At 39.4% G+C, this 27,915-nt stretch overlaps 1 protein-coding gene and 1 long non-coding RNA gene across 8 annotated transcripts; one reads left to right on the top strand and one right to left on the bottom strand.

The window, feature by feature from the left end:
* Window positions 1-57: 57 nt before the first annotated feature.
* LOC132784869 (putative epidermal cell surface receptor) lies at window positions 58-23,366 on the bottom strand. Of its 7 annotated transcripts, none has more exons than XM_060790753.1 (10): window positions 23,184-23,366; window positions 21,015-21,526; window positions 9,293-10,647; window positions 5,144-5,393; window positions 4,293-4,970; window positions 3,995-4,231; window positions 2,477-3,559; window positions 1,112-2,137; window positions 700-927; window positions 58-632 (listed from the first exon to the last, which is right to left on the bottom strand). In XM_060790753.1, the coding sequence occupies exons 2-10, from the start codon at window positions 21,421-21,423 to the stop codon at window positions 625-627; spliced, it is 5,274 nt and encodes a 1,757-aa protein (XP_060646736.1). In that variant the 5' UTR covers window positions 21,424-21,526; window positions 23,184-23,366; the 3' UTR covers window positions 58-624. The 7 variants fall into 7 exon arrangements, with proteins under 7 accessions (XP_060646736.1, XP_060646735.1, XP_060646740.1 ...); XM_060790752.1 differs by having other exon boundaries at window positions 23,209-23,366; XM_060790757.1 differs by having other exon boundaries at window positions 2,477-3,550; window positions 23,209-23,366.
* LOC132784870 (uncharacterized) lies at window positions 14,734-27,368 on the top strand. The gene is made up of 3 exons (XR_009632288.1): window positions 14,734-14,893; window positions 27,049-27,123; window positions 27,196-27,368. It is a non-coding gene; the product is annotated as an uncharacterized LOC132784870 (long non-coding RNA).
* Window positions 27,369-27,915: the final 547 nt, after the last annotated feature.

Below are 27,915 nucleotides of genomic sequence, written 5' to 3'. Positions count from 1 at the left end.
GAGTAATAACTTTTTTGAAGTACCTAAATACAAACGAAAAAGAAAAGAAGCAAACAATTTGTTTAATATTTTATTTATTCATAAGATTGCATATCTCTGTACGATTACAAGCTAATTTAAATATTTATGGACTGTTAATTGAAGAACTGCTGTTGTTCGTTCTTAAATTAAATGGTATGTATATATGTATATGTGTAAAGCTAAAATTTACAAGTTAAACTAACTATGCATTTGTTTTTTGTAGAAATCGCTAGAAGAATTCCCCTGGCGAGGCCAATTGGAAGTTACTTGGACTTTATATTCAGTTGTCTCTTCTATCTCTCTATATACACAAGTTACAATTGTTTAACGGGGGGTCAAAGAACAATTACTATTTAGTTCAACTTTTTTGTTTTTTTTTTTGTTTTAAGAATTCCTTAATCATTACATACAACATGGCGACCTTTTTGATTTTCTTTTTTAAAGTTTGGATATTTATCAGAATCCTGCGCCGGGGAATGGAAAATCCATATATTATTTTCATAACTTTTACTGACACTGAGTTTTGTTTTTTAAATATTTACAAGAAACGTTGCTCTAAGCTAGTTTGGGAGTTTTGAGTAAGCTACCCATCAGTTCGGGCCGTTACAGATCTGCAAGTAGTTGAAAAATGAAGTTATTAAAATATAATTCATATGAATTTTAAAACTGTTTACTAACTCATTGTCTCCTGTTGTATCTCCACTTTATACGAGGGATTGTCGTAGGCCGCATCGCTTTTACGCGGTGGTGTGATGGATGCCGTCTGATGCACACGCCTTCTGGTGATGATGAGCAGCAAGGCCAGTGTGGACATTATCGCCAAGGCGGCAATCACAGACACAACCACAAGGGGACCGTAATAATCGCCAACTGGTTGCTCAGAGACGCCAGCGGTGAGGAGTTTGCCTAGCATAAAAAGCACAGATTAGCATAGATAGAAATTAAATTTATTAAGGATGGAGAAGAGGAAATCTTGGTATACCCAGATTCTTAAAACTTAAGTAAATCCTTTCAAAAAATCGCAAGACTTGAAATGGCAACAATTCAACGTAAGGAATGAAGCTATAAAAATCAAATCTAATCAACTTACCCGTCTTGCCTGGCGTCGCTGGACCACCTGGTTTCGTAATGAAGTTAACCACATTGCTCTTCTTGGTATTGCCATTGGTCAGATACATCTCCAGCCACAGACGATACTTGGTGCCCGGTTTTAGATCCATAATCAAAGTGCCCGTTGTGCTGTCCCGCTTGGCCACCTTGAAGACACTCGAATCCTCCTTGCCCAAATCGCTCTGATAGATGGCACGATAGATGTGCACAAACTTATCCTCTGGATATGGCACACCATTCCAGGAGATCTCCACACTCTGTGACTTCACCTTGGTGACATTCACGTTCACATCGAAGCCATAGACATCAACCTTGGGCGCTGTGCGCACCTTGATCATGTGTCCAGCGCGCAGCTCAGCGCCATGACCCGCAAATGGAATGTAATACAATCCAATCTCGTAGCCCGTATCTGGTTGCAGATTCTGTATGGTGTAGCTGGTAAGTGTGCGATGTATCAGCGGTGAAGACGAGTAAATCATGCCCGTGAGTTCCTTGTAACGCAATTGGACGCCATCGACATATTCCATTTGCTCATCGCTCAGCTTCTTCCATGTGAGTTGCAGCCAAGAGGCATTTGTCTCGATGACATTTAGTTCCGGATCGTCAACAGTCTTGAAAATGTCCTGGAAATCGGGTCTGTAATCCGAGATCTGTGGTGGCGGCGTAATCGTACGTTCCGCTGGCATCTTGACTGTATAAATGCTACTCGTTGCCTGCGAATTGAGATCGCGTAGGAGCAGCGTCACCTTGACTTTGTACAACGTATTCGCTTCCAGATTGGACAAGTCGAATTCCATTTGTGAAGTAGCAATCAGATCTTCGGGTGGAGCAAAAGTTTGCAGCTCCCAGGTGCGTGTATCATTGCTGGGTTTGTTGGTATAATGCAACTCGACGCGTCCATGAAGATTCACATAGACCATGGGCACGGTGAAGACCATGCGAATGGTGTGCGGATCGATGGCGTCCAAGCTGTGCACCTCGATGTCCGACTGCAGATTGTTCAAGCCTGTGAAAGGAAGAAATTAACATAAATTGAGTTGTACTTGAAAGATATTCTAAGAGGAAGTTTTAGTTGAAGCTGTTTCTAAAAAGCGCAAACAATGATAGGTGCATGTGCATGAATGTGTGTGTGTATAAGTGTGGGTAGGTTGCTGTGGCTGTGTTTGTGGTGTGTGTAAGTTGTTGTGGTCACAGTTAGTACAGTAAAAACCCTGTCGTTGTGTGTATATTTCAGTATATCAGTGTCCACACGGCATGAGCGAAATAAAACTGAGATTGAGATAGAGAGAGAAGTTGAAAGTGTTTCTCTAAGCTAAGCTACGAAGGTTTTGAGTGAGATCTGAACCTGCTTGCTGCTGGGTTGGTCGCTTCTCCGCGCCCTGGCTATGATGCAGGCTATGCTCGCTGGCTTGCGTGGAGAGCCCCGAGCTGGTGCTGGAGCTGGGTATAATGGTTGCCTGTTGCTGCGGAGTTTCACGCTGCGGTGGCTGCTGTAGTTGCTGCAGTTGCTGCTGGTGTTGCAGTTGTTGTTGCTGTTGAAGTTGCTGTTGCTGCTGTGCATGATGCAGTGGTGGTGGCACGCCCAGTCCAGGTATCAATGGATAACTCTCGTAGGTCACCGGCTGGCCATCGACTATGGCAATACCATGTGGAGGCGGCGGCGGTGGCACGCCACTGTGCACAATGGGTACATAATGCGGTGGTCCAGGTCTCTGTTGTTGCTGCTGCTGTTGTTGCTGTGGTCCCGCTGCCGCTGCGCCAGCTGGCACGCTCTGTTGCAAATGCTGCAGTATCTGCTCAATTCTCACATGCGGAGGCAGATTGTGATTCTCTTTTTGGCCAGCTGCCTGCGACGCTGGATGTCCAGGATGTCCTGGATGCTCGGCACCAAGTATGTTGAACAAATCGGATTGACTAGTGGGCGCTGGTGGCGGTTTGCCTTGTGGAATGCCATTGGGATTGATGTCGTAAGGTTCGTAGGGATTGTAGGCATCGTAAGCAGGCTTGGCGGGATTGTAAAAGCCATAGGGACCGAGGTGTTGCTGATGTTGCTGCTGCTGCTGATAGTCGTTGTAGTGGCCACCCAGCTGCAGTGGCACAAAGCCCCCGCCCGGTGGCAATGGTGGACCATTGTTGACATCATCCTCTTGCTGATCCTCATGCACATCGTACTTGATGTCATTCTGTTGCTGTTGCTGCTGCTGTTGTTGGTGTTGTTGCTGTGCCTTCTTGTGCGGCTTCTCGTGTTTGTCAAAGAGTCCAGGACTCGATTTGGGCGGCTTGCCGTCTAGCGTGGGATAAAAGGCGCCCAAAGTGGGCTTCTTCTCATAGTCAAGTTCCAAAGGTTTGCTAGTAGAAGTTGTTGTTGTTGTTGTGGTTGTTGTTGTCATGCTTGTTGCTGTCGCTGTCGAAGTTGTTGCTGTTGTTTCTGATAGCGGTTGCATGTTGAATGGTATTTTTTTTTTTTTGATTATTTACAATGCATAGCGTGAATTATTGTTTTAGATGAGCGTTTGAAAATAAATAAATAATAAAGCAAAATAAAATCAGGGTCATAAAATATGTATAAAAAACAAAAGTGAGAGTCACAAGTGAGAGAGAGAGAAGAGAGAGAGAGAGAGAGAGAGAGAAAAGAGAAAGATAGAGAGTAGGCAAGTTAAGTAGAAAAAGCTCAAAAATTTACAAAGTATGAAATCAAAATGCTTTGAAAACATGCGAGAAATGCGAACGAATTGAATGAATGAATGCACTCATCAATGGAGTGAGTTTTCGAATAGATTTTGCCAATGGTTATGCATTCAAATGAAACGCTGACTTGATCATGCAGCAGTGAAATAAGGAACGCTGGAAGTTAGTCACTCACCATTGGGTTGTGGAGCAATTGGATAAGGTTGTCGCGGATCATCGATGGGGTGAGCTTGCAGATCGGGAGTAAGTGAAACGCAGTCCCAATGTTTGCAACAATCATCCTGTGGCATGTTCACTAAACGCGCCTGTTCCAAGGGGCAGTGCAGATCGGAAGGTGGCAGCGCCAAGACTGGCGGACAAGTGGGGCGACACTCGACCTTGCCGCTCTCGCAGTAACAATGTTGCTCGCAGCCTGAAGGAAAGAGTGAAACGCATTATTATGAATTGCTTTATATGCTATAACAAACACTTACCCGTTAGATTGACAGGTATTTGTTGCCAGTTGTCGAACTGCATGCCTTGATAGGTGCAGGTGCCATTGTCCACACAGCGCATGCTCTCCGGACAGCAATGTGGCGCCACTGGCTTAAAGTCTGCTGGCACTGGTTCCCAGCGTATGCAATGCGGATTGAGCACATCGAGACCGAAGGTGGAGGGACACTCGACCTTGGCACAGTGCACGCCCTGCTCATTGCAGATGCACAACTGATCGCAACCATCGCGGAACTGCTGTCCCAGCTCATACTGTTCGCCCTTGAACTCACAGCTGGGCGTGGCACCGCCTGCATCACGTGCCTGCTGATCGAGGCCATAGCTGCGCTCCTGTTCACGTTCCTGTTCCTGCTCCTGATCCTGTTCCTCGCCAATGCTGTTGGGGCCAGCCTGCAGCAGTGGGGCAAGTGGTGGCTGCTGTTCGTGATCATCAAGCGTGACATCGCAGAGTTCCAGCTGACAGCAGACATCCTTGGGATCCTTGACATACACACACTTGTCGGCACGCGTGTGATTGCGCTCGGGACAACGTGGCCGACAGTTCATGATGCCGCCTTCGTCGCAGTGGCAAATCTGCTCGCAGCCAATTTCTTTGCGTTCGCGGAACTTGTAGACGCCGCCTTGATAGTGGCAATCATTGCGTGGCTTGGGCGTACTCTCTGAGCAGTGGCAAATGTATGTACAAATGAGTGGGTTTGTGGGATGTGTGATGATTATGGAATGCACAGAAAACACATGAGATTAAAGCATGTACCAAAGACTACAAACAAATGCGGACAACTACGACATTGAGTGGCTAAGCTTGCCAAAAAGAAATGCAACTTTCTCTCACCTTCGTTCTGCTCAACAGCTGTCTGGTTAATGTCCGACGCGGTCACAATTGGCGCCAACATTGGCTCATCGCATTCCATCGTCCTACAGCATTCGTCCTCCTCCACGATGCGCTCGTGGCAATGGGGATTAGCCATAGTGCGTTGACTGCCTCGTGGATAGGTGGCACCTTTGCAACGTGGCTCACAGATCCATTCGCCGCGGTTGCAGGTGCAACGTTCATCGCAATCCCGTTCCATGCTCTCGCCGTGCTAAATGGAAAGACATTTAATTAACAAGTTAAAAGTTGTCGTCTACTTTATAATTATAATCCAATGCATGAGTAAGCGCTTACGTAAAGCTGAGGTTGGAAGCGTGAAACAATTGTTAAACTGTGACATGTGTATAAATTTAGTTTGTGTGACTAAATCGTTTGACACATGGAATCTCAAATTCTAAGAAACTGCGCTGTGAGTTTCAGCAAAAATTAATGGCAACATATGAAGAGAACTTTTAGAGTTGTGATGGAGGTTGAAACTGAGAAGTTGTCTAAACATTTAAGGAATTTTTTCTTCACACATTCAATCTATTTCTTTACTCTATTCCTAATTAATCTGACTGCTTATAAAATCAATCATAGTTCCAAATAAGTGATGATATTCTTTATAAGACGCATGTCAAATGGAAGCTTGAATTAAAGGAAACAGCTTTGACGGTTGCAGAAAAAAGTAATGCCAAAAAGACGAGAACTTTGAACTGAGCAAATAAAGTTGACTATAAGAAATATTTGAGCAATTTTTCCTTTACACATTCACCCTCTTTCTTTGCTCTCTTTCTTACTATGCCTTCCGTTAATTAACTCAACACACACTCAAAAAAAGGAGTGCACTTTTAATATTGTAGCACAGGTTGAAAGTGAGAACTTGTCTAAGTAGTTTAACCATTTTTTTTCTTGCTTTTTTTACTCTCTTTCACTCGTTTATTATTCTTTTCGTTTACTAGCTCAACTCGTTTTTATTCACCTTCATCATAACTGCAAATAACTGAGGAAATTCTAAATACCTTTTTCCGAAAGTATTTTCTTTACCTCATTTTTCAAGTGTACTTCCATACTTTCGTACATAAACTAAATGATAAATTTGTAGCATTAATTGGGCAGAAACGAGTGCCACTTTAGATTATTGTTAGAGAGCTTTCCCTTGTGTGTGTGTGTGCGACTCGGCAATAATCATTGCCTTAGAATTGTGACCCAATTGACAAGTAATGACAATAGATTCGGTTTGTGCTCGTTTATAGTGTTTGCAAATGGCATTTGCTACCAAATGGCAAAATGTTTTTACGATGTGAAAGGCGTGCCAAGTGATGTCTCTGCACAAATTGCGTCAATTTGCACAGTCAAACTCATCAATCATTTGATCGTTTTGCTGTAGAAAATTGGCAAACATTTCCTGCTCCGAATCGTTGAAGTTGGAGTAGAAGTCGAAGTCTGACTGCATCAATAGCCAAATATGTCATGAGTGCTGCTTAAACTGGCTTATGAACGTCCCACACTGAGATTGCGATTATTAACGCACTGAGATTCAAATCAAGTTCGTCGCTTAAGTCTTCTGTTTTCCCATTCTAGTCTTTTGTTCTTTATAATTTTTAATTAAAAGTTTCGCGTAGGCCGTGAATGTACTCTCAGAACATTTAATATGTATGTTAAATGATTACGCTCGCAAAGTGAGCTCATACGTGAGATTTTTCACGCCCTTTTCCATATTTATTTTTAATGAACCACTCGCTGGGGTGTTTATTCCCAGCGGCTGTTAAAATATTTCTTGGGAACTCTAAACTGAAAAGCCCTAAAGTCCATAAAGCTTCGACTATGACCACTATGAAATCTGACGCCAGAGTAAGCACTCAAAGTGGCACACTAAACTATATTATATATAAAAGAGCTGGTCCAGTAAAGTGTGTTGAATATTTGCAGGCACTGTAAAATGTATTTGTGGCATGCGGCTTGGCATGTTGCACGTGTCCGTTGTGCCGATCGATCGGTATTTATAAAAAATATATATATACAGGCATGGGGGAGCGCACTGCACGAACAAAAACAAAAGCAAAAACAACAACAGCTATTCATTAAAAGTGAAAGCAAAAATTATTTCATATCGAGACGAAGCGTGCCGCAAGCTCGATTATGAAAAGTACAACGAAAACAATGTTAAGCATTTAATAAAAAAACTATATAAGAAAAGCAGTAAAAAATTGTAATAACTAAATTGAATTATCAGCGCATTGTAAAATGCTCTAAATAAGCGTATAAATGACCTACAAAAAATATATTCAAATAATGTGGCAAACTTTTGTTATTAAAACTTGGTTTACAACTGATATCTAGCAAAATATATCAAAATAATGGTGCAAACTTTTGACTAATATCTTTTCAGTCTTGTGCCCTTTTGATTCACTCTCAAATGATGCCCAAATAACAGTCAATTAAAAATGTATTAGGCGCATAAAGCTATAGGAATTAATTTTGTGGAGATTTATCTAACTTCATTAGCGGCTCTTACAAATGGCATTACACATGCAGCAGACCCCAAAATAAATTGTTTAGAGTAGCGGCAACAGAAAACCCAAGTGGCCATTTAATTAAAACAAAATCAACACCGAAGGCAGCCACTCAAAGCAATCGCTGGCAGCAACAGCAACAGCTAATGCAACTGCAACAAGAGAAAAAACAACAAAATGGAAAAAAAAAAACAGCCAACTGAATGGGTTGGTCAGTAGTGGCAGCCCAAAGGCGTTACTGTGGCTGCTTGGACTGTGCTTGGACTGCAGCTCCATTGGCGAGTAATGTACGTGACTCGCCACAATGTGGCTTAGCTTATGGCACGGGTGCAATGTCTGATGAACACGTCACACTCGAGCAGACAAACAGACAGACAGAGAGGCGTGTAGCAATTTATGGAAATTAGACGCTGACGTTAATTAGATGATAGATAAAAAATAAGGAATAAAGCCCATTGCGTTGATTCTAACAGTGGCTGTGGCGAAGACAGTCAAAGAGATTGACACATTTTGCTAGAGATTGAGGCTGGGCCGAAGCGGAGATTAAGCGACTGCAATGGCAGCAATAATGGCAAACAAACGCGTCAGCGACAACATCAATCACGGCCCAGCAAATTGCTGGCATTTTTAAGGCGCGCAAATATTTGCATAATTGCTGCTTGCCCAAGCAACAACAATCAACCGCGAATAAGAAGTGAAAAATACAGACAACCAGGGAAATGTGCACCAAAAATATTTTTTGGCGTGCAAAAAGCAGCTGCGACAAAACTGCCTGTTGACCGGTTTCTTTTCGTTTTTTTTTTTCGTTTTATGAGTGGCCCGAAACTTGTTGGCCATTATGCAATCAAGTGACGACAAGCCAAATTGCAATTGCGTGCCATGCCAGGAAGTGCAACAAGAGTCTGCCCCCAAAACGGGGGCGGTTATGCGCAAAAAGAGTGTGCAAATAAAATCATCTGGGGGAGGCGACAACTCAAGGTGGGTTTTTGGTGTGATTGCTTGATGTGTTGGAGACGAGATTGCTGAGATTTCGCTTTAAGTAGAGTTTGTAGTGCTTTTTATACCCGTTATCCATAGAGTTGAAGTATATTATAACTTTGTGCCGGCAGGAAATGTAACAGACAGAAAAAGGCATCTTCGACCCCATAAAGTATATACTATATTATATATCCTTGATCAGCCGAGACGATATAGCAATTGTCGTCTGACCATCTGTCTGTCTGTACTTCTGTCCGTATGTGAACTTAGATCTCAGAGACTATAAAAGATATATCTACATTGGTACATACAATAAAAACTATATTCTTTATTATTGCCGAAAATGTTCAGTCCGATAGAAATTGTAGAAGTTATTTAGGAAATTCTTTAGTGTAAGCAATAACGCCTGCTGACTACGTCTTTTAAGTTGACTTCTCTATATATATTTTGAATGAAGTACTATATCGATATACCAAATATAGGCTTGGGTATATTAATTTGATATGTTATTAAATTAATACCGCACTATTTTGCTTGTATTAAAAATTGTAAACTGGTATCTCACAGTCGAGCTCAGTTGATTGAAGCTTTCTTACTTGTTTTTTTCTGCAACTTTATTCCTAGTATTTATACGCACCTTGTAGCTCTTGTTGTCTGCCAAACATTCACGCTGCATTGTATCCCCGCTGGCTGTAATTTCCACAATTTTCGGCACTTCCGTTTCGGGTTGTGCTGTCGTCGTAGACGTTGTAGTTGTCGTTGTCGCTGCTGTGGTTGTTGTAATTATCTCAGTGCGTTCATCGTCCATGCTGACATCGCTGAGATCCATTAGCGCCTGATGATGCAGGCTAGCATTGTGACGGAAGAGCAACTCCGCGTCCTCATCGCTGTTGCCCGCTGAGCGACCCTCGCCGGCAAAGGCAACAAATGGCGAATCGGTTGCTGCAGCCTCTGTTGTTGTGGTTGTTGCTGCTGTGGTTGTTGTTGTTGTTGTGCTGGAGCTGGAACTAAAGTTGAGTTCGTCCTCGATTGGGTGCAGCACATGCTGTCCTTCAACAATGTTAATCACTTCGCTCTGCGGCAACACTGTGGTGGCCTCTGCCTTTGACTCCAACTCTGTGGCAATCTCGGTTGCCGTTTCGGTTTGTGGCTGCATTTCGGGCTCATTCATATGCATGGCGCGTGCTCGCGATGTTGTTGTTGTTGTCGTCGATGTCGTCTCAGTAACTGACTGCGTTGACGGCGTTGCCTTATTCTCCTGGCTGACAATAATGCCAGCACTCGCTTCGGTTGTTGTTGTTGTCGCTGCTGCAGCTGCAGCTGGTTCGCCCTCCTCGGTGCTGCTCGACAGCATTTGATAATCTTCGTGCTCGGCCAGGCGATCATGATTCTCGGACAGTATATGCACATGATAGGGATCTTCTGACTCACTTGTTGCTGTCGCTGTTGCAGTTGTTGTCGTTACTGGTGCCTCTGTCGTCGTCGTTGTCGTCGTCGTCGTTGACGATGTTGTTGTTGTTGTTGTTATTGCTGCCAACTTGTTGCCATCACTTTCATTCTCATTGGCATTGGACTCATTCTCCTCACTGTTGCTGGCCGTTATGAGCGTTGCCGGATGTCGAAAATTATTCAAATCTTTGGCATCATCATCGCTCTCATTGGATATTTGATTCAACAACTCCTGCTCGCCCTCCAGCTGCTTTTGCTCCTCCCGTTGCTCCTCGGTGGTCGCATCGCCGCCCACATTCTCCGCATGCTCATCGCGCAGCGGAATGTGCTGAATGTGCGTCTGATCTGCCTCCGTGTGATGAAAGATTGCGGGCTCTTCGGAAGCTGAGTTCTCAAAACGTGGTGTTGTTGTCGGCTCTGTGGAGGTAATCGGCTCAATACTTGTCGAACGCACTGTTGTTTCCTCCTGCAGTTGAAGACTGCCAACGATGCTGCTGCGGACGCTGCTGCTGTCAATGGCTGAGGCTGGCAGTGTTGTAATTTCTGTAAGAAAATAAGATTTAAATCAAATTATTGTAGAGGTATGAAAGTGGCAACTGAAAAGGAATATGAATGCAAGTATGAAGTAAACTAAGTAAAATATAAATTCCAGAATGAAAATTTTGTTTTAAGTTTATAATATTGATGCATATTTAGAAGAAGAATATAAATATAAGTATGAAGTAAACTAACTAATTAAAATTACATAATAAAAATTTATTTTTACTCTTGTAATATAACAAAGAATATAATCTAATCAAATTTCAAATTTTCTTATGAAAATCTACTCTTAAGTTCTTAATATATAAGTAAGCTAAACAGACTATTTAAAATAATTAACCTGCAGCAAAGATACAATTTCTTACTAAAGGTACTACAAAAAGGGTCCTCAACAAAGTGTGCAATTATTTTTTGTTGCTTCAGCTGCTTCGTGTTTCCCCTTTGCAAGCTATATCCGCTTCCGTTTGTGCTCTTATTACTGCGCATCAATACTTATGAATATTCAATACAAGCGTGTGTGTGTGTGTAGAAGATTCTTGATATTCATTTATTAATTTGCAATCAATTAACACCACACCTACAGTTAGAATTCTTTTGACACGGGGTAAACAAACTTTAAGCCTATTTTCCTCAGTTCGTCTATTCGTCTATTCTCTTAAGCTGGCCCACATTTACGGTACACAAGAATCTTTTGCGCAATTCTAGCGGAAACCGTTGTGAAAAAGCGCAAAACGCAAAAGAAAAGATAAACTAATCGTATTGGAAATATCTCACGCGTCCCATCATCATCGCCGTCATCATCATTGGCAGCATCGTTTGCAGCACACTACACGTAATTTTCAGTTCTGTATTTTTTTTTTTTTTTGGCTGTACACCGCAGAAAACACCTCAGACGCAGCAGCAGCCGAGGCAGCATCAGTTCTTGAGAATCAGCCAAGGTATTCATTAAGCTGCGACTTCAACTGCGTTGCTGGCTGAATCATCCGCCATTCTTGGAAGCACATAGAAGCTGGACAATTGAAGGGATGGCGCAGCGGGTTGGACGACGAAAAAATATATCAGACAGCCGCATCTTTTCTGATATCGTTTTCGTCTTGTGATTCGTCTTCGGGTCTTTTCGGGGCTTTAACGCGCTTATGAAAGAACCGAAGAAGGCAGCAAAGTTGTTATTCTTCTTGGATTTCGATTCTTCTCTGTTCCTTCGCTCTTATATAATTACATTTGTTTTCGGGCATAGTTACGGGGCTCAAAAGAGCAAAAGCTCATGTCATAAATAAATGATGACTTTAGTGGACGTTCTTCAACATGGCAACAACAATGAGACACTTGACTTACTATTGGTACAGTGGGTCTTAAAAGATATCAAACTTGGAATTGAACTCTCTAATTCACGCACTTGAAGACAAACAGAAGCTAAGAAGACATTAAGTCACTAATTACAGCAATTAGTGTCTGTGTAATTAGGATTAGTAAACAAATCAATTAACTGCTTTTCTCCCTCTCTGTATGTAATTGCTTAAGCAAATAGATTCCCACGTGAAAACAGCTGAGAATAGACAAATTTTTGGTTCTTCTACTCTGTCATAAGTTATTTCAAACTTGATTCGCTGGTCTGTAAGATTCAGTTTTCAAAAAAGACTGCTTTAATCTGCTTAATCTATTAATATTCATTAGAACTTGACACAATATGCTTGAAGGTTTCTACGTTTAATTGCGTTAATTGCTTGATACTATTGTATTTATTGTTATTCTTATATAATTGATTATTTGTCCAATTCATTTATGGTAAAAAACTGGTTTCTAGGTGGATAATTTCTTGTTCCCCACAGCACATTAATCTTGTCTAGCTCTACAAAATTCAATGAGAATGAGTGTTTCGCAAAATAAGAAATATAATTTCAGACTGCAAAGCTCTTTGCAATTTTCATTTAATTCCTGTAAATGCTTTAAGTGCAGTTGCAAATATATTAACTCTACTTGGTTAAGTCGACCATTTAATTTCATATATAGATCCATAGTCTGCCAACTGATTCATGATGGCGCAAAAAAGCAAAACGGAAAAAAAAGAAAAGAAAAGGGAAAGAGGGAAACGCAAGAAAAACACCCGCAAGACAACTCTTGACGGGCGCTGCAAATGTTGCCCCATGGGGGCGAGTCGAGTGCCAGACGACGCAGACGACAACGAAGAAGATGGAGTCGGAGTTGAAGTTGCAGTCTGGAGAGCTATGGGTTCGAGTGCGCCTAGGCATAGGGACTGACATGCATGCGTGGTAATAAGCATAAAGGCGGCACCGATCTCGTCCCCGCCAGGTCGCTGTTGTTGAGACTCGAGAGAGAGAGAAAAATAAAAAAAGAGTAAGACAGACAAACAGACGACAGCGTTGTGGTCCGCATGCAATGGACGCCAATTTAGCGCTAAAAAATACTTGCATAGAAGAGAAAAGCAGAACTCCTGCACAGTTCGTTAGCCCAGAGCCAGACGACGACGTCGACGACGATGGCTCGTAAAAGACGCGACTCTTTCAGCTCTATCAAAAGTGAGTCTGTGTTTGTGTGTGTGTTTTATGCTTAAGTTGCAGTCGTTGCTTTTATTGTTGCTCTTACTGAGACTGAGAGTGCAGAGTGGGAGAAGGGATAAGGGAGGAGGTCAGAACTTGAGCTAGGGTTACTGACTTGAACCTTGAATTTCAGTTCGTTATGCTGCCTGCAACAGTTGTTTTTGCTGCAGTTTGTTGTTGCTGTTGCAGTTGCTGTTGCCTATTGTCACGGTTTGCCGTTTATAATAGTCGCTGCAGTGCAGTGTTCTTTTGCCAGCAGCTCTCCTTTTGTTTTGTCCATTTGTGCGCGGTGCACAATTTGTCTTTTACTGTCATTGATTTTCATTTTTCACTCGCCACTCGTTAAGCCAGCAGTATTTTCTTTAGTATATTTTTGTTGTTGTATATACCAATATACCAAATGCTTTGTTGTTGCGCTTTTGGTGGTCGTCTTTCCCCCGTTTCGTTTTGTTGTGTTGTTCTGTGGCCGTTATGCAAGTTCGTTTTTTTATTCCAATTGTTGCATACAAAAGACTCAGGCAACGAACTTGACTCGTTCTGTCGGCCCATGTCAAAATGGCTTTTCTTCAGTCTTGTTTATGACGTGCATAGCTAAGCTGGTTCAGTCAGCCGCCGCTTGATTATGATATATGACAATGCTCCCTTCTATCTGCATAACTATTATATGTATTACGCCCACAACAAAAAGCGGCAACAAAAACTAACTCAAACACCAACATGGCAGCAACTACTTGAAAAGGGAATAGCAATGGCAAAAGAGCACAAGTTATGCAGAAATGCAAAAGCGTTGCCGGTAGTTGAAACTCATTTGCGGTTTTTTCAATTCGCCGCACGTTTTGCGGCTCCTCTAAACAAACTGACGGCAAATCGAATGCAATGGAGTTGGTCAGGGGTCTCCTTCTTCTTCTCCTTCACATACAAATGATGTGCTTAGAATTGACAAGACGTTGGCAGTAACACAACCGGATGTCTTGCTCAGAAGGCAAACAAGACAGGCAGCCACAGTAGTTGACCGCTAAACGGAACTCTGCCTATTTGAATATTTCAAGTACCAAATTAAAATTGACTTTATTTGAAATGAAACTGTAAATCCTAAATGGAAATTTTAGCTTTTGATTTGCTGTGAATTTTGTATTGGCGATTACTTAAGCCAAGTCCTCAGACAAAGGAAAGCAAAGCATCTTTTGCTTTGCTGTGTCAACAATGTCAACGCAGCCAACCGGAAGCGCTTCACACACTTCCCACTTGCTAATCATAATGAGCACTGCATAATGACCATTAACATCAGTCCACTCACCGTGCAGCGCTTCGATGTGGGCCTGGCAATACAAAGTGTCAACAAAATGGGAGACCGACAGTCAAATATAAATTTACATTTGCTTGGATTTTTGTGGTTTTTGTTTTGGTTAATGTAACGGTCATGCGTCTAAGCATTTGTGTATTCGTTTGTGTGTGTGTCACGTATCCAACAAACTCACAAGCGAAACACCACAAAAATCAGTTGATTTGCCTACTTGAGTTGTTGTTGTTGTTGATCCGGTTTCGAGTTTGATTTGTACAAAACTTCAAAATGTAAAAAAAAAATTATAAACAAATCCGAATGGTTATTACGCAATTGGAGACGCGTCGCATACATTTGGAAAGCTGAACAGAGTTTTTTTATTTTGATTTTTGGACATACGAATATCCAAGTGCGTTTCGAGTATATTCATATTTTTGGCAGCGTGTTAATGGAACTTTATAATTAATGCCAAAAGTTTGGCTACTCTGTTCATTATCTACACATATCTATGTTTTATTATTGTTATTTTGATTTGCTCATGAAAATTGCGTTGTCGACGTCGAGGATGAGTGAGAGATGAACGAAAGGGAAATGCTCATGAGGATGACAATGCAGGTTATTATTGTTGTTATTGTTTTTGTGTAGTATGTTAATTTGTGAAACCGAGTGTTAAAACTGCTTTTCAAATGGGAGTGAAGGTTGTTTGTTGTGCGAACACAGATTTGCAGATAATAATCATTATCTAGTGTGACGATGATACGATTACAGACAGATACGAACATTTTGAAAGTAAATTTGACATAATAAACAGATTAAGTGGATTGAGCTTGAAGCGAAATTCAAAATTGATTTATTTGTATTGCAAATTTTATAAACTAGCATATTAAAAAGAGAAACATTTACAGTAACACTGCAATTGAGGTCATTTATATTTGATATTCCCAGTAACAGTCACAGTTACTAAAGACCAAGATTGATAGTACTTACTAACTGCTGCTTTGGCATTTTATCTGCCTTTCTATCTCGCTGCCAGCTAATGACTAGAAATGTGGTTAGCAGACTGAAAGAAATGTCTAGCGATAGGCAAACAGACATTAGAAAAGACCCCACAATAGCAACAATAACAACAACGGGCAAGAAGTTAAGGAAATACAGACAGGCAGTTTGACTAGCTGGTTAGCTATAAAACAAAACAATTTTCCACTATAAAAGGCAGCGTGTAAAGCAGCATTTGACCTTTTCAAGTGCTCAACTTTGAAAGTTCATGTGCCCGAGCGGGCTAATGAAAAATGCAGCTTCAACATTGGAATGCGAGCAGAGGGGAGGCGAGGGCGGGCACGGCGGGAGACAGCACATCTAATGCTAAAGCAAGAAAACAAAACACGTTTCAGCGCGTGTCATCGTCCATCGAGGAGGCCAAGACAAAGACCCCAGCATCAGCATCAACAGCAGCAGCAACAACAGCGGCAAAAAAATATTATACTTATGTATATGACTAAACAGAAATGCCACTTAACTCTATACAATTGATAGCTGTACTTGTTGTATGTAGCTGTTGTAAGTATCTAAGCTGTAGTTATAGCTGTAGCTGTGTATCTGCGTATATTGTATCTCAATGCAATGACACCACGCTTTTCATTTTGCGGCCTGGCCAAGTGAATGCTCCACAAGTTTTGCCTGCGGCCGCTGGCCATGAAATCGACTTGCAATTGCTTTTTCGAATTGGAGCTGCAAGTGTTTCACACTTATTTGTATCTGTGATTGTCGGTGGTTGTCGTTGCTACTAACTGCGTTAGTGTGTCGGCATGAAGGTCAATTGAATGGCTGGCACAAGCCAGCTAAATGAGATTACTAACATGGCACACACAACAATTACAAGTTGTATTTACTACGCTCAATCAACGCGACGGTCACAAGAAGTTGCTCAAATTGGAAGCTGGAATACAGAAATTATAAATAAGTACTAGCATAGTTAAATGCATTATCTAATCATAATAAATAATTATTAGCATAACAATAGCATACTTCTTATGCTTATGTAAACTAGTTTATATTCTATTTGGCTCTAACTTTATATAATTTCCAGTGCTTTATACAAATTATTATGCATGCAAGTCAGACCACTTTTTTTGCTTTGCTTCTTTTCCTCTTTGTTTCTTTCTCTCAAGTATTTACTTCCTGGCAGCGTTCTGTACACCGTTCAATGACACAGTTAATTACCCAAACACCCCAGTAACACATACACAGAAACATACTCTTTATACACACACATACTCAGCATAGTTGTAATTAAATTGCATTAATTAGAGTCGACTTTTTCAGTCACATTTTTCCCAACGCAAAGAAAATTACTAAATGGAGCTAAGAGAGTTTGACTTGAAGATATATTTATTCTATATATTGTATAACTTATATATTTTCTCAGAAAAAGAAAATTACTAAATGGAGCTAAAAGAGTACAACTTGTCAATTATACTATATATTGTATAATTTATATATTTATGGCGTATTCAAAACGGTAGAAAAAAAAGAAATTACTAAATAAAGTTTGACTTAATGATATCTACAGTAGTAATTCCATATATTCTACAATCTATTTATAATATAAAATATTTATAACGTATTGAAAACGCACATGAATGCAAATGTTTGATTGCAAGTAAATTAGTATTAAATCGCTAGTTAAGCAAAAACTAGACATAATTATCTTGACTATTTTATTGAACTGTATTCGCTTGCGAATGTTTGTTGGACTTGCGCCCCTGACACAAATACCAGAGAAGCTCGTTACCCGGCCAGGTTTTCACTTGGCATTTGTTAGCAATTGATGTCATCGGGGTTTGAAGACAAGCCAACCAGTTGTTCTATTGCGCGATGCAGGCAATAAATTTTTTACGAAACGGAGAAAGCAGACAGTTGCATTTTTGTTTTTTTTAAGGGGATGGGAAGCAAAACACAAAAGTTCAAAGACCAGAGTTTTATGGATGGACTCGTGTAATTTTGACACTTAAGTTCGAAAATCCATGCAGTCACATTTTATGGGCGAAATGTTAATTGTTAACTGCAAAGAGCTGTCTACACTTTCACGCGTCCATTGGAGCCGCAGGCTGTGTAAGCGAGCTCGCACCATCAAGTGTCAATGTACATAGGGGATTTTTTAGCAACAACAAACAAGCTGCAATTAACAGCATTTTGTTGTTGTTGTTGTTGCTCCCCACTCACAACAATTTTTCACTGATTTTTTGTTGTGACTCTATTTTTTTTTGTTTCTTGCTGTTGTTGAAAAGTTTTTTTAAGCTACTTTTACTTATCGGTTCATTATAACGGACGCTCAATTTTACCAGCTAATCGTGCATGAACCCCAAGCGAAAGGTAAACCAGACGAAAATGACAACAACAATCACATATGTATATATTTTTATGTTATTTATATTCGCACGCATTGCCACACCCAGCATAAGAAATACTTTTCATTTTTCGTATGTTTCTCACACACAACTTTATCCTTGAAAACAAATATAGAAGAAAACAGAAACTGAAAGAAAAAAACAAATGACTTAGGGCACAAACTTGTTTGCCTGCCTTTTTCTGTAGAATTTCTAAAAGCAAGATGAAGCAGCAAATAAATATAAACAACCGAGAAACGAAAGACTTGAACAACAAACTTGAGGACATTTATAAGTTACTTTTGTGTGAGAAAAAATATTGAATTTTATGTTATTTGCTGTCGGTACAGTTTGGTTTCTGTTATTTTTTTTTTTGGTAATTGTTGATTTCACAGAGGTCAAAATACAATTTCCGTTCAATCTTCACGACATCGTGCAGCAAATATGCAAATTTTCAAGTGCGTTGATTGGAAATAACAACAACAATAACAGCAGCAGCAACAATCAACATAATAACAACAAATCATTGAATGCAATCTTTTGTCTACCCGCGATTTTAATTTATAAAATTTACAGGCTTTCCTTGAAAGAAAGTGACCAAAAGCAAGCCACCAAAAACAAAAACAAAAAAAAAAACAAAGTTGATGATGAGCTCTGGCCGGTAATTGAGGTCGTTACTTGCCTTTATCGTTCGGTTTTTGTTTCTGTTATTAAATTTAATATTTCGTGATGTGTATTATTGTGCAAGCAAACGCCATTGGGCAAAAATATATATGCTTAATATATATATATAAAATATATAATAGACTTTTGGCAAACCATGGTGAATTGCAGGCCCTGAATTGCATTTGAGCCACTTAATTGGATTTGTCAGTGCCTTCATATTACTTAACCACGACAAGGCCATCAATTAGCGCTCCATTTGCAGTTATTTTGGCCAAAAAATTGACTCAACACAAAATTAGCATAAATGATTTATGCACTCAACACAACTCAACTCTCTGGCAATTTTCCAGCTCATTAGCATGTTGCAATTTGTGTGCACTTGGCTTTGACTACGAAACCCTAATTTGCAGCTCTCAATATATGTATTTAGCTCAGTTAGAAAACATAATTTACTCAAGAGATAAAATAGTAAATTTCAACTTTTTGCTATTTTATAAATGCTTTTTATTTCTCGAAAGAACTGCAGTTGCAAAAATATTAAGAGTAGAAACTAATTACAGCAATATTTCTATCGACTGGCAAGCAATTAAACTCATTTCAACTCTAGTTAATTGCAACAATCTGGTTTTTGTAGCGCACTCTTGGGTCAACTTTAAAGGCTAATAAAAATACGATAAGTTGCTTTGAATTCCACCTATTTTTTTTATATATATATTTTATGCACATTTCTACACTAAAGTTCGTTTAGTGACAGTTTAATGAATTACACAAACGATAACCGGCTGTTTCAATAGACAAGCAAACTAGTTTTGCAACTGTGAATAATTATAATATTTATGGCTCATTTGGATTGCATTCAAGGTAGCATTATGCCCACTTAATATTTAGTTAATCAATTGACCTAGGACAGACAGCTCCTCGAGTCTTTATAACTTTGTTTTTTTCTTGAAGTATTGTCTCATTAATTAACGCTCTTGCATGGGGGTTGAGATTTCAAATCGGCATTTAGGAGTTGCGTCAAAATTGCGTGAGTGTTTGTTGTTTTGCGTGGGTGTTTTGGCATCTGGATGATTTATGGATATTTTTTACGCTGCCATCGAAGTTCAAGTTAATTTACTACATGACTATTTAATTGGCAATTGGCCCAGGCAACAACATTAAGAGAAGTGGCACCCAAATCAAACAAATTACTTTAGCAAATATTTCTGACACAAATTTAAAAGGTGTAACGGCGTTGTCTACACCAAATCACGTAGGTGAGAGAAAAAATGATTCATCCGCATATTTCAAGCTTTGCACAACCGCAAAAATCCCAAATATTTTCTACAATATTCTGTAGGGTTGATAATCTGTCTGCTTGACGACCAAACCCAGTTCGTTTTCTCAGTCTTTTGTGCTTTTAGTGCAGCTAACGATCGGTGTGGCCCCGTTTAATCGCATCATCAAGCGAGTGTTTTGAGGTAAAAGAGCACACAAACTATGATGATGTTTCAAACAATAAACAACGTGACACGTTTGATGTGCAACTGACATTAAACCGAAAATTACAACAAGCTAATTATAATAATAAAAGAAAAAAAACAAGCTACTACAAAGTCCACAGAGAATAAGGCAAGACAATTAAACTGTTAACCCAATTAAAAATAGTTGATTGACTTAGATTTTCGATCAGTGACTGGAATAAAGGCCTTTCACTACAAGCCATGAAATTAGATCAAATCTAAACAAAAAAAACCACCAAAGAAGAAGTACAAGTTGCTCCACTTGACTTCAATAAGAATATTTAAATAAAATCGAAAGGCAACTTTCAAGTTGCAAAAACGAAAAAAATGAAAAAACTGGTAACTGGTTGACTCTTTCGAACCGCAATAAATTGAATAATATTAACACACAAAAAATATATTATGAATGGAGTTCATAATGCGTAAGGTACAGTTTTGTTGCATGCTTCACTTGATAGAGAGAGAATGAGACTTTCATCATTTCACTTTGAAGCGCCGCATAATTAACGAAATAATTCAACAGGAAACTAATAAGAAATGCCAAACACACCGAGAAGTTCTCTGTGTATGATTAATCTAAAGAAAATGATGCAAACGAAAATATAAGAAAAATTTCTTTTACGTACGCTCCATTTAAGCGAAAAGAGTAATAATTATAGGGAAAAATGTTTTACGGATCGAACCGTAAAAGGGCGGTGGCGATAGAGATTTTGATGTCGGCACACGACCGAAGAGTTGAATGAATTTGAACTGGGGCTGAAGCTGGTGCGGCGTTAATTGGTAACTCAAAGAACGATATTTGATTATGGTCGAAGAGAGCTGACAGAGTGCCCGAGAGATAGATAAAGAGAGAGAGAGAGAGAAATTAAAGTGTCTGGAAAGCTTTCAAGACGCGAGCCTAGGCGACGTCTAACGTATCTATAATTTTCGTGCTTCGGCTCTGGTATTTTTTTTTTGCTTTTTTTTTTTAACTCACCAGCTTCGCTTGTGTTCAATCTGCTGGGCTCCAAAGTCGTTGAACTATCCAACATGTTGGCAGCCGCAGTCGAAGTCGAAGTCGAAGTCGATTCGCTGCTTTGTTCTACGCCAATTGTTGTTGCTGCTGCCTGCGTTGTTGTTGTCGGTGCTGATGTTGTTGTGGTTGTTGTTGTTGTGGAAGAATCAGCAGCAGCAGCAGCAGCAGCAACGGTCTCGGTTGTTGTATCCAACGCTGGCATCGTGGTGCTGGGAATGACTGCAGCATCATCCTCGCCTGCAGGCGCAGACGCCGCGCGCTCAATTTGAATGCCAAGCAGCAATAATCCGCAGAGACTTGCCACAAAGAGTCTCCTCCGCAAGATCGACGCCGAATCGCTCGGAGCTCTTTTTTTTCTACACGCTTGCATTTTGAAGTTTTTCTTTAATGTTGTTTCTTTATTTTATATTTTTTTGGTAAGTTTCTCTCTCACAACTTATGCACTTGTTGTTAATTTGAAAATAATCGAGCAACTATAACAAAAAAGATTAAGTTTAGCAAAGATTTATTAAAGATTTTGTAACCACATTATTATCTAACTCAAACACTTTGGTGTTCATAAATTACGTGTTTCCTTTCGTTTCGTTTCGTTTTGTTAATATTTCAATTTAAACGCGCTTTTGTTAAATGTCGTTGATTTGATTTTTTTGCACGATTTGTGATTGTTTTCTTTTTTTTTTGCTGTTTTGTTTGACATTTGCTCGCATTTGGAGTGTGTGATTTTGTGTACTTTCGTAGCGGTTATTTGTCATTTACTATTTGGTAATCCCTAAATGTTGTCATTTCCGTTGAAAGTTTTTGGTTAAAGCAATCGTGTGTTGAATTGTTGTTCAAATACGCTCGAAAATGTGTTTCAATAATGGAAAATTTATGCGGAGATTTTCTCCCAGCGGACAAGTTCGTTTCCTCAGTCTTTTGTTTGCCTGTCAAATAAAACCCAAAAAGAAAAAAACAAAACTAAAAACCACTTATCTGTGTCAAGGCTCAAATTTTATTACATTATTTAACATGCAAACACTAAAAATTTAAATGTTGCCAAAAAAAAAACATTTCTTTAGGAGTTTGGCGACAAGTTCGCTTCTTAAGTCTTTTGTTTGTTTGCCAAATTCTAACTCAAATTAAAATGCGAGACGGCCTTCATTTGCACACATTAGCTGGTGTACAGATATATTTTTTGTATTTTAAGTGAACTCAAATAAAATGTTAGCATTGCTCAACTCTTTTCCTCTTCAGCGAACTATTTCGTTGCATTCTTTGCTTGGCCCTAAAACAGCAACAACAAAAAGCCAGAGTTAAGTGGGAAAGAAATATGCAAGAAACTCAAAGCGCATGCAATTCGCAAATAATGCAATAGTACGAACAACAACAACAGCAACAAGAAACACCTTAGATCCAAATTACAGCGGCATAAATATATATTTGAACCGGTTCCGAGGTTGCACTCGGAAAAACTAACAACTACAGCAACAACAACAACAACAACAACAACTTGAAGCGGCTCTGTGGCATTATTTGCGGCAACTTTGGCCGACTGCGACTAACTAGAAAACCACAAATGCTATTGAAGCTGTTTGCAGTTGCAGTTGTGGTTGCTCTTGTTGTTGGCCAAGTTTCGGCATGCATATTATCTCGATAATTAGTTAGCCGGTTCATCTGTCACAACAATGCCGACAGAACTGTCACAGTTCGCACACTTCAATCGGCACTGTTTCTAATCAAATTAAGTATTATAATATGCCATGGTTTATGGTTTATTAACTAGTTTATTTTCTTGCACGAAATGATGTCATTGTAAAAGTTGCTATTTTTTTCAGTTTAAATGTTTGACATTTCACTCTCACTCCTTTTATGTAGAAATGGCAGCGGCAAAAAAGCAAACAAAACACACTAAAGAAAACATACGCGGAGAAAGAGAGCGAACGAGAGAGAGTACGAAAGGGAGAAGGCTGAAAACTTGTTTGTTTTTTTGTAGTTTTGGTATTTTTAATGGAATTTTTCCTTTTTATTTTTTTTTTTTCGTTATTTCGATGCCTTGTTTCACTTAAGAGATATCTCTCAGAAGAAAATCAATCTCGAACTTTGCATAAATCCAATACACTGTTCACTAAAAACACACACACACACACACACATTCACAGTTGGTTGAAGGTATTACGTTTTGCACTTAACCGATGCGCAAAGGTTTCCACAAAGTTGGCCAAGCGCACGGGCCACGTTTCTAGAGAAGTGTTTGATTTGAACGACTGCGATTGCGTTTTGAGATTTTGTCTAGCAACCGCTCCGGCTGAAGCACATCCACCAACTGAGCAGGCAACGCAACGACCGCAACTAGACTCTGAGCAAAGTTGACGACGATCTTTCGTCGTAATTGCAAACTCACCACAGCTCACCGCCACCGGCCACGTCGTTGCCTCGGCCAAGACTTTAATCACGAGACGAGACCCCAGCGACAGCGATGGTAACTGGTTTGCAGTCAGTTGAGCTGTGTTTCGATTTCAGTTTCGACTGTGTTGAGTTTCGTCTAGAGCTCCGCAACAGCTGAGCAATTCCGAGTGCCGCAACAGGTGAGAGAGCGTTGGGCTTGACATAATCGTTGGAGTCGTGCTCTCGCATGCCTCAGGTGAGTAGACGTCTGTGTGCGTGTATGTGTGTGTGTGTATTTGTGTGGGTGTGTTGCTGCTGCTGCTGCCAGAAGTCGTTGGGTTTTTGAAATTCATCAAAAAGGAAGGCTGTTGCCTATGGAAATTTGGCAAGGCAACGACTTTTTGACAAGTCAACTCAACGAACTTCTTTGAACTGGCCAATGAAAGACTCAATCACAATCTCAATCCCAATCCCACAATCACACACACTCCAGGTCTCAATGAAAAGACCAGCTGACAGTCATTACGCCCACAGCTATCAATTTCTTTAGTGTGATTTACAATTGAACCTCAACGAATGACTTTGGGGAATAAATATGAAAATAATATGTTGTTCTCCATTTATGACGACTGCACCTCAAATAAAAAAATATCGAAATTCTTGTGGATGCAATTTTTGAAATGCCAGCAAGGCAAGAAGATGAAGACGCGCCCAGAAACCGTCAACACACATCAATGGCACTGGATTATAATATCTTGGCTAATCTGGCTGATACGTCAAAGAAATTGTGACTCAATGAATACAAAAGACGTCAAAATCCATAAGACCTCAAGACGCGAAACTTGCCCCCACAAATATCACTCAAATGTGCAGCTCCGTCTGTTATTTGTTCGAGTTATTTGTTGTTACCGATTTTCTTACTTTGCTTATTGCTTATTTGTTGCTCGTTGCTGCACGTTGTGGTTGCAAATTTTAAATGCAAAAAATGCAGAAATGCGCTTTTGGCGTATTGCACAAACTTCTTTTTTTTTTTTGGCCAAGTGTGCGCCACAATGGCTTTGGTGGCAACCATTTCCATTTCCATTGTTCCATTGCTCTATGTGGTTTCTCGCATTTGTTTTTGCTCTTTCAGTGTTTTTGTTTCTTCAAGCTTATCTGTGTGTTTCAGGCTGCTGTGTAGAACAGTAACAATAACAACGTTGCACTCATTTTTTTGAATGGAGCAACAAGCTGCTTGCAGAGATAAAATATGTGTTCACGAAAAAGAAACACTCGAAGGTCCCTTTTCAAAAAAACAAAAAAAAACGACTCAGCTATGAGTCATGCTTTAGAAACAGACATGTTTTGAATGTGAAATAATTTGGGGAATAATTTTAAAGTTTTCTATATTTAACAAATGATATTGCTATGCTTTCGTAATCAATTACTCAGACACACAAAAAACCAGTTAAAACACTATCAACAAATAAATTAAAACAAGAGCAAAGATGTTGTTTAATGCTTAAACATGCAATATTTAAATATATTTTTCTTGTTCGCTGCAAACAAATTTGATTTATGCTTTGTCTTTGCCTTTCGAAAAACAAATGACTTAGACAACGAACTCTTTAGGAGTTGTCAGAAAAAACAATAGAAACAACAATAAATATGAACTTGTCTTTTGAATACACATCAGCCAGCTAAAGATTCACACCTCAAATCATTTGCAAGGCCAAAAAGAGCTCGTAACCCTTTTGAATCATTTGAATAAATTCGAATTGAGCATTCTGAAGAAATGCCGTCGAAGCTTTATGCAGAACGTTGCCATGCCATGATGTCATATTGACTTTTGGCTTATGAACATTTACGAGTATGGATCATAAGCGTCTTTTATTTTTGGGTTTTTACTCTTTGGGTTAACAATTTTATCAGCGTCCGCGTCGTGCGGCCTTTTTGAACGCATTTTATTTGTGACTAAATGCTCACATATATGCATCTGAGTATGCGTATATGTGTGTGTGTGTGTGTGTGTGTGTGTATGTGTGTATTATATATCTATATGTATTTACAAGTTGTCTGCAACCGGTGTGGCTGTCTGCTTCAGCTTCAGCTTCGGCTTTTGTTTGTTTTATATAGGAGCAAATACTTATACATGCGATACGGCTGCATTTAACAGCCCGCTGTGTGACTGTGTGTGTGTTTGTGCTGTGTTGTGTGTGTATACATATTACATATACATACATATGTCTGAGACTTGCATTTGTTTTCGACTGCGTTGCTTTACTTTTACTTTCATATGCAACTGGTTGCTGCCGTTGACTGAATGGGGAAGCAGCAACCAGCAACAGCCACAGCAACAGCAACAACAACAGCACCAACAACATTGTATAAGTTGGGTGTCTGTCGCTGAGTTGCAGTCTCCAAGTCACGGGCTAAAAACGAAATTGTTTATAAAGTGATTGTCAATCATTTTTGGTGGCATGTCGCTTAACCGCTTTGACAACACCAAAAACAACATAAACGGCAGCTGCTACACAAAACGCTGCTTGAACCACGTTTGGTTTTGCTCAAATTAACTCCTCTAATATATTTTACCAATTAATTTCAACTAATTTTCTATATAAATCAACTGAAATTTATATTCGATTAAGGTTATAAACTTTATTTGAACTAAAACTATTAAAATTAACCAAAAAAACAAAGTCTCAGCTGCAGTTATGTGATCTGAAAATCATTTAGCTCGATTTCAAAATTAATTAACTAAATGGTTTTAATGAGCAAATAAGGAAAACTAAAGCGAATTAGCTCACACACAACTGTTTGTTTTTGTAATTGTTGTAATCAACTTTGCTTTTGGGCTACGGAAAACAACAAACACCAAAAAAAAATCCGAGATTTCTTTTTGATTTCACGCTTCAGTTTTTGGTAAAAGAAAATGAAAATATATGCCAAAACCTTCATGTGCAACCAGAAAAACGAAGACATCTTAAATAAATATATACGTTGACTTGAGCCCCTCAAACTAACATCATCAAAATTCATTTGCGCTTTTATGTAACGTGGAAATGAAATTTCGTCTCTGTCGCTCATTTCTATGTAGATTTCTGCATTAAATGCATGCAATTTTATTAATCATAGAAAATTGTTAAAGAAAAACTTTCGCCCGACTTTAGTCACTTCGTTAGTATCACGTTTCTGGTGATTAACCGTTGACAACTCGCACGAAGATCATATTACTTAAACAGGGCTCAAATACATCCAATCAACAATAACAAAATGATATAACTTTAATTGAAAAACCTACATGGAGGCTGCAAATTAACGAACTTGGAGCTGAGCATATCAAACAATAGGAAGTGTTTCATTTGAGTTTCCCTCAGAGCAATGTAAAGTTTTATTTTGTAGTGGCCCACTTTTTCCTCTTGGCGACAACTTTATTGAGTCATTTAAATACATTAAGAGCTGTCTTGACATTTTGAGGTACAAGTCGTTGACATATTGGCCAGTCAGACAGTCACCGAAAGCCAGATAGCCTTTAGGCCATGACCATGACCATTAGATGATCTTTCTCGTGGGCAGTTTGTTTGTCAAATTTATGCGTATGTGATACAAAATTATAATAATTATTGACGAAGTTATTTGCAAATTGCAGCTCTGGCTTTTGGCAAAGGTGTTGTGAAAGTTTTTCACACAGGAAGCGGGCCAAGATTTATGTAATCATTTTATGGTAAATATTTTTGTTTTTTCCTTTTGTTGTTTATTATTTCTCGCCATCCTCATCAAATGCAAATGGTGGTAGCTCAAGGCTGTTTGGGGACAACAACGTCGACTGCATACTAAATACGAAAATAAAACAGTGTGATTCAGATTTGTCACAAACACACACAATATAAATACTATACGAATATCAGAGTTGAGGCTGGTTAAAAAAAAGTGGTCGATCGACCTTGCCGGTCTGCGAAAGTTGGCTCAAAAAACGTCACGACAAAATGTTCGAGTAATTCCAGAAAAATAAAAAGGCGTCAATTGAATTTTTGTGAACAACTGTTTAACGTTTGCCACATTAAGCGTTGAGAATTATGTGGGGTATTTTTTTAGTAGCGCCGCTGACTCATGATATGAGTATTTTTTGGTCAAACGCGTTGATTTATTTGGGCAAAGGCAAGTGAATAATTAAACGTTTATTTGTGAACAAGCTGGCTAACGGCAAAGCTTTTTATTAAATAATTAATAACATTAAAAATATTCTGTTTTGTGTGGCCCACTTATAGATGAGTGCCGCTCGCGTTAAACATAACAAGGCATTTAGAATAACGATCGTGATGGTGATCGTGAATCTCAAGTGCAAAAAAATAACAAATTTGAAGGCGAAAAGCAAAGACATGGCAACAAAAGCAGTCCCAGAAAACACAAAAGCAGCCAAGGAAATAGATAAAAATAAAAAATACTTGTGAACGGCCTTCATGAAATATGATTGCAAATATTGTGGTCAAAGAAAGATGTTATACGTACGAAAATA

Source organism: Drosophila nasuta, chromosome 2R, assembly GCF_023558535.2.
Source record: "Drosophila nasuta strain 15112-1781.00 chromosome 2R, ASM2355853v1, whole genome shotgun sequence".
NCBI classification, from domain to species: Eukaryota; Metazoa; Arthropoda; class Insecta; order Diptera; family Drosophilidae; genus Drosophila; species Drosophila nasuta.
Note: the sequence above shows the minus strand (reverse complement) of the source record. Positions and strands in the feature narration are given on the sequence as shown.

Bases quoted from the DNA above. Each gene is read 5' to 3' on its own strand.
- LOC132784869 (XM_060790753.1), bottom strand. From the start codon at position 21,423: ATGCAAGCGTGTAGAAAAAAAAGAGCTCCGAGCGATTCGGCGTCGATC. The intron at 4,971-5,143 runs GTGAGAGAAAGT...GCCACTGCTCAG, and splicing joins AGCTGTTGAGCAGAACGAAG to AGAGTACGCCCAAGCCACGC. The intron at 928-1,111 runs GTAAGTTGATTA...TTTTTATGCTAG, and splicing joins AGCGACGCCAGGCAAGACGG to GCAAACTCCTCACCGCTGGC.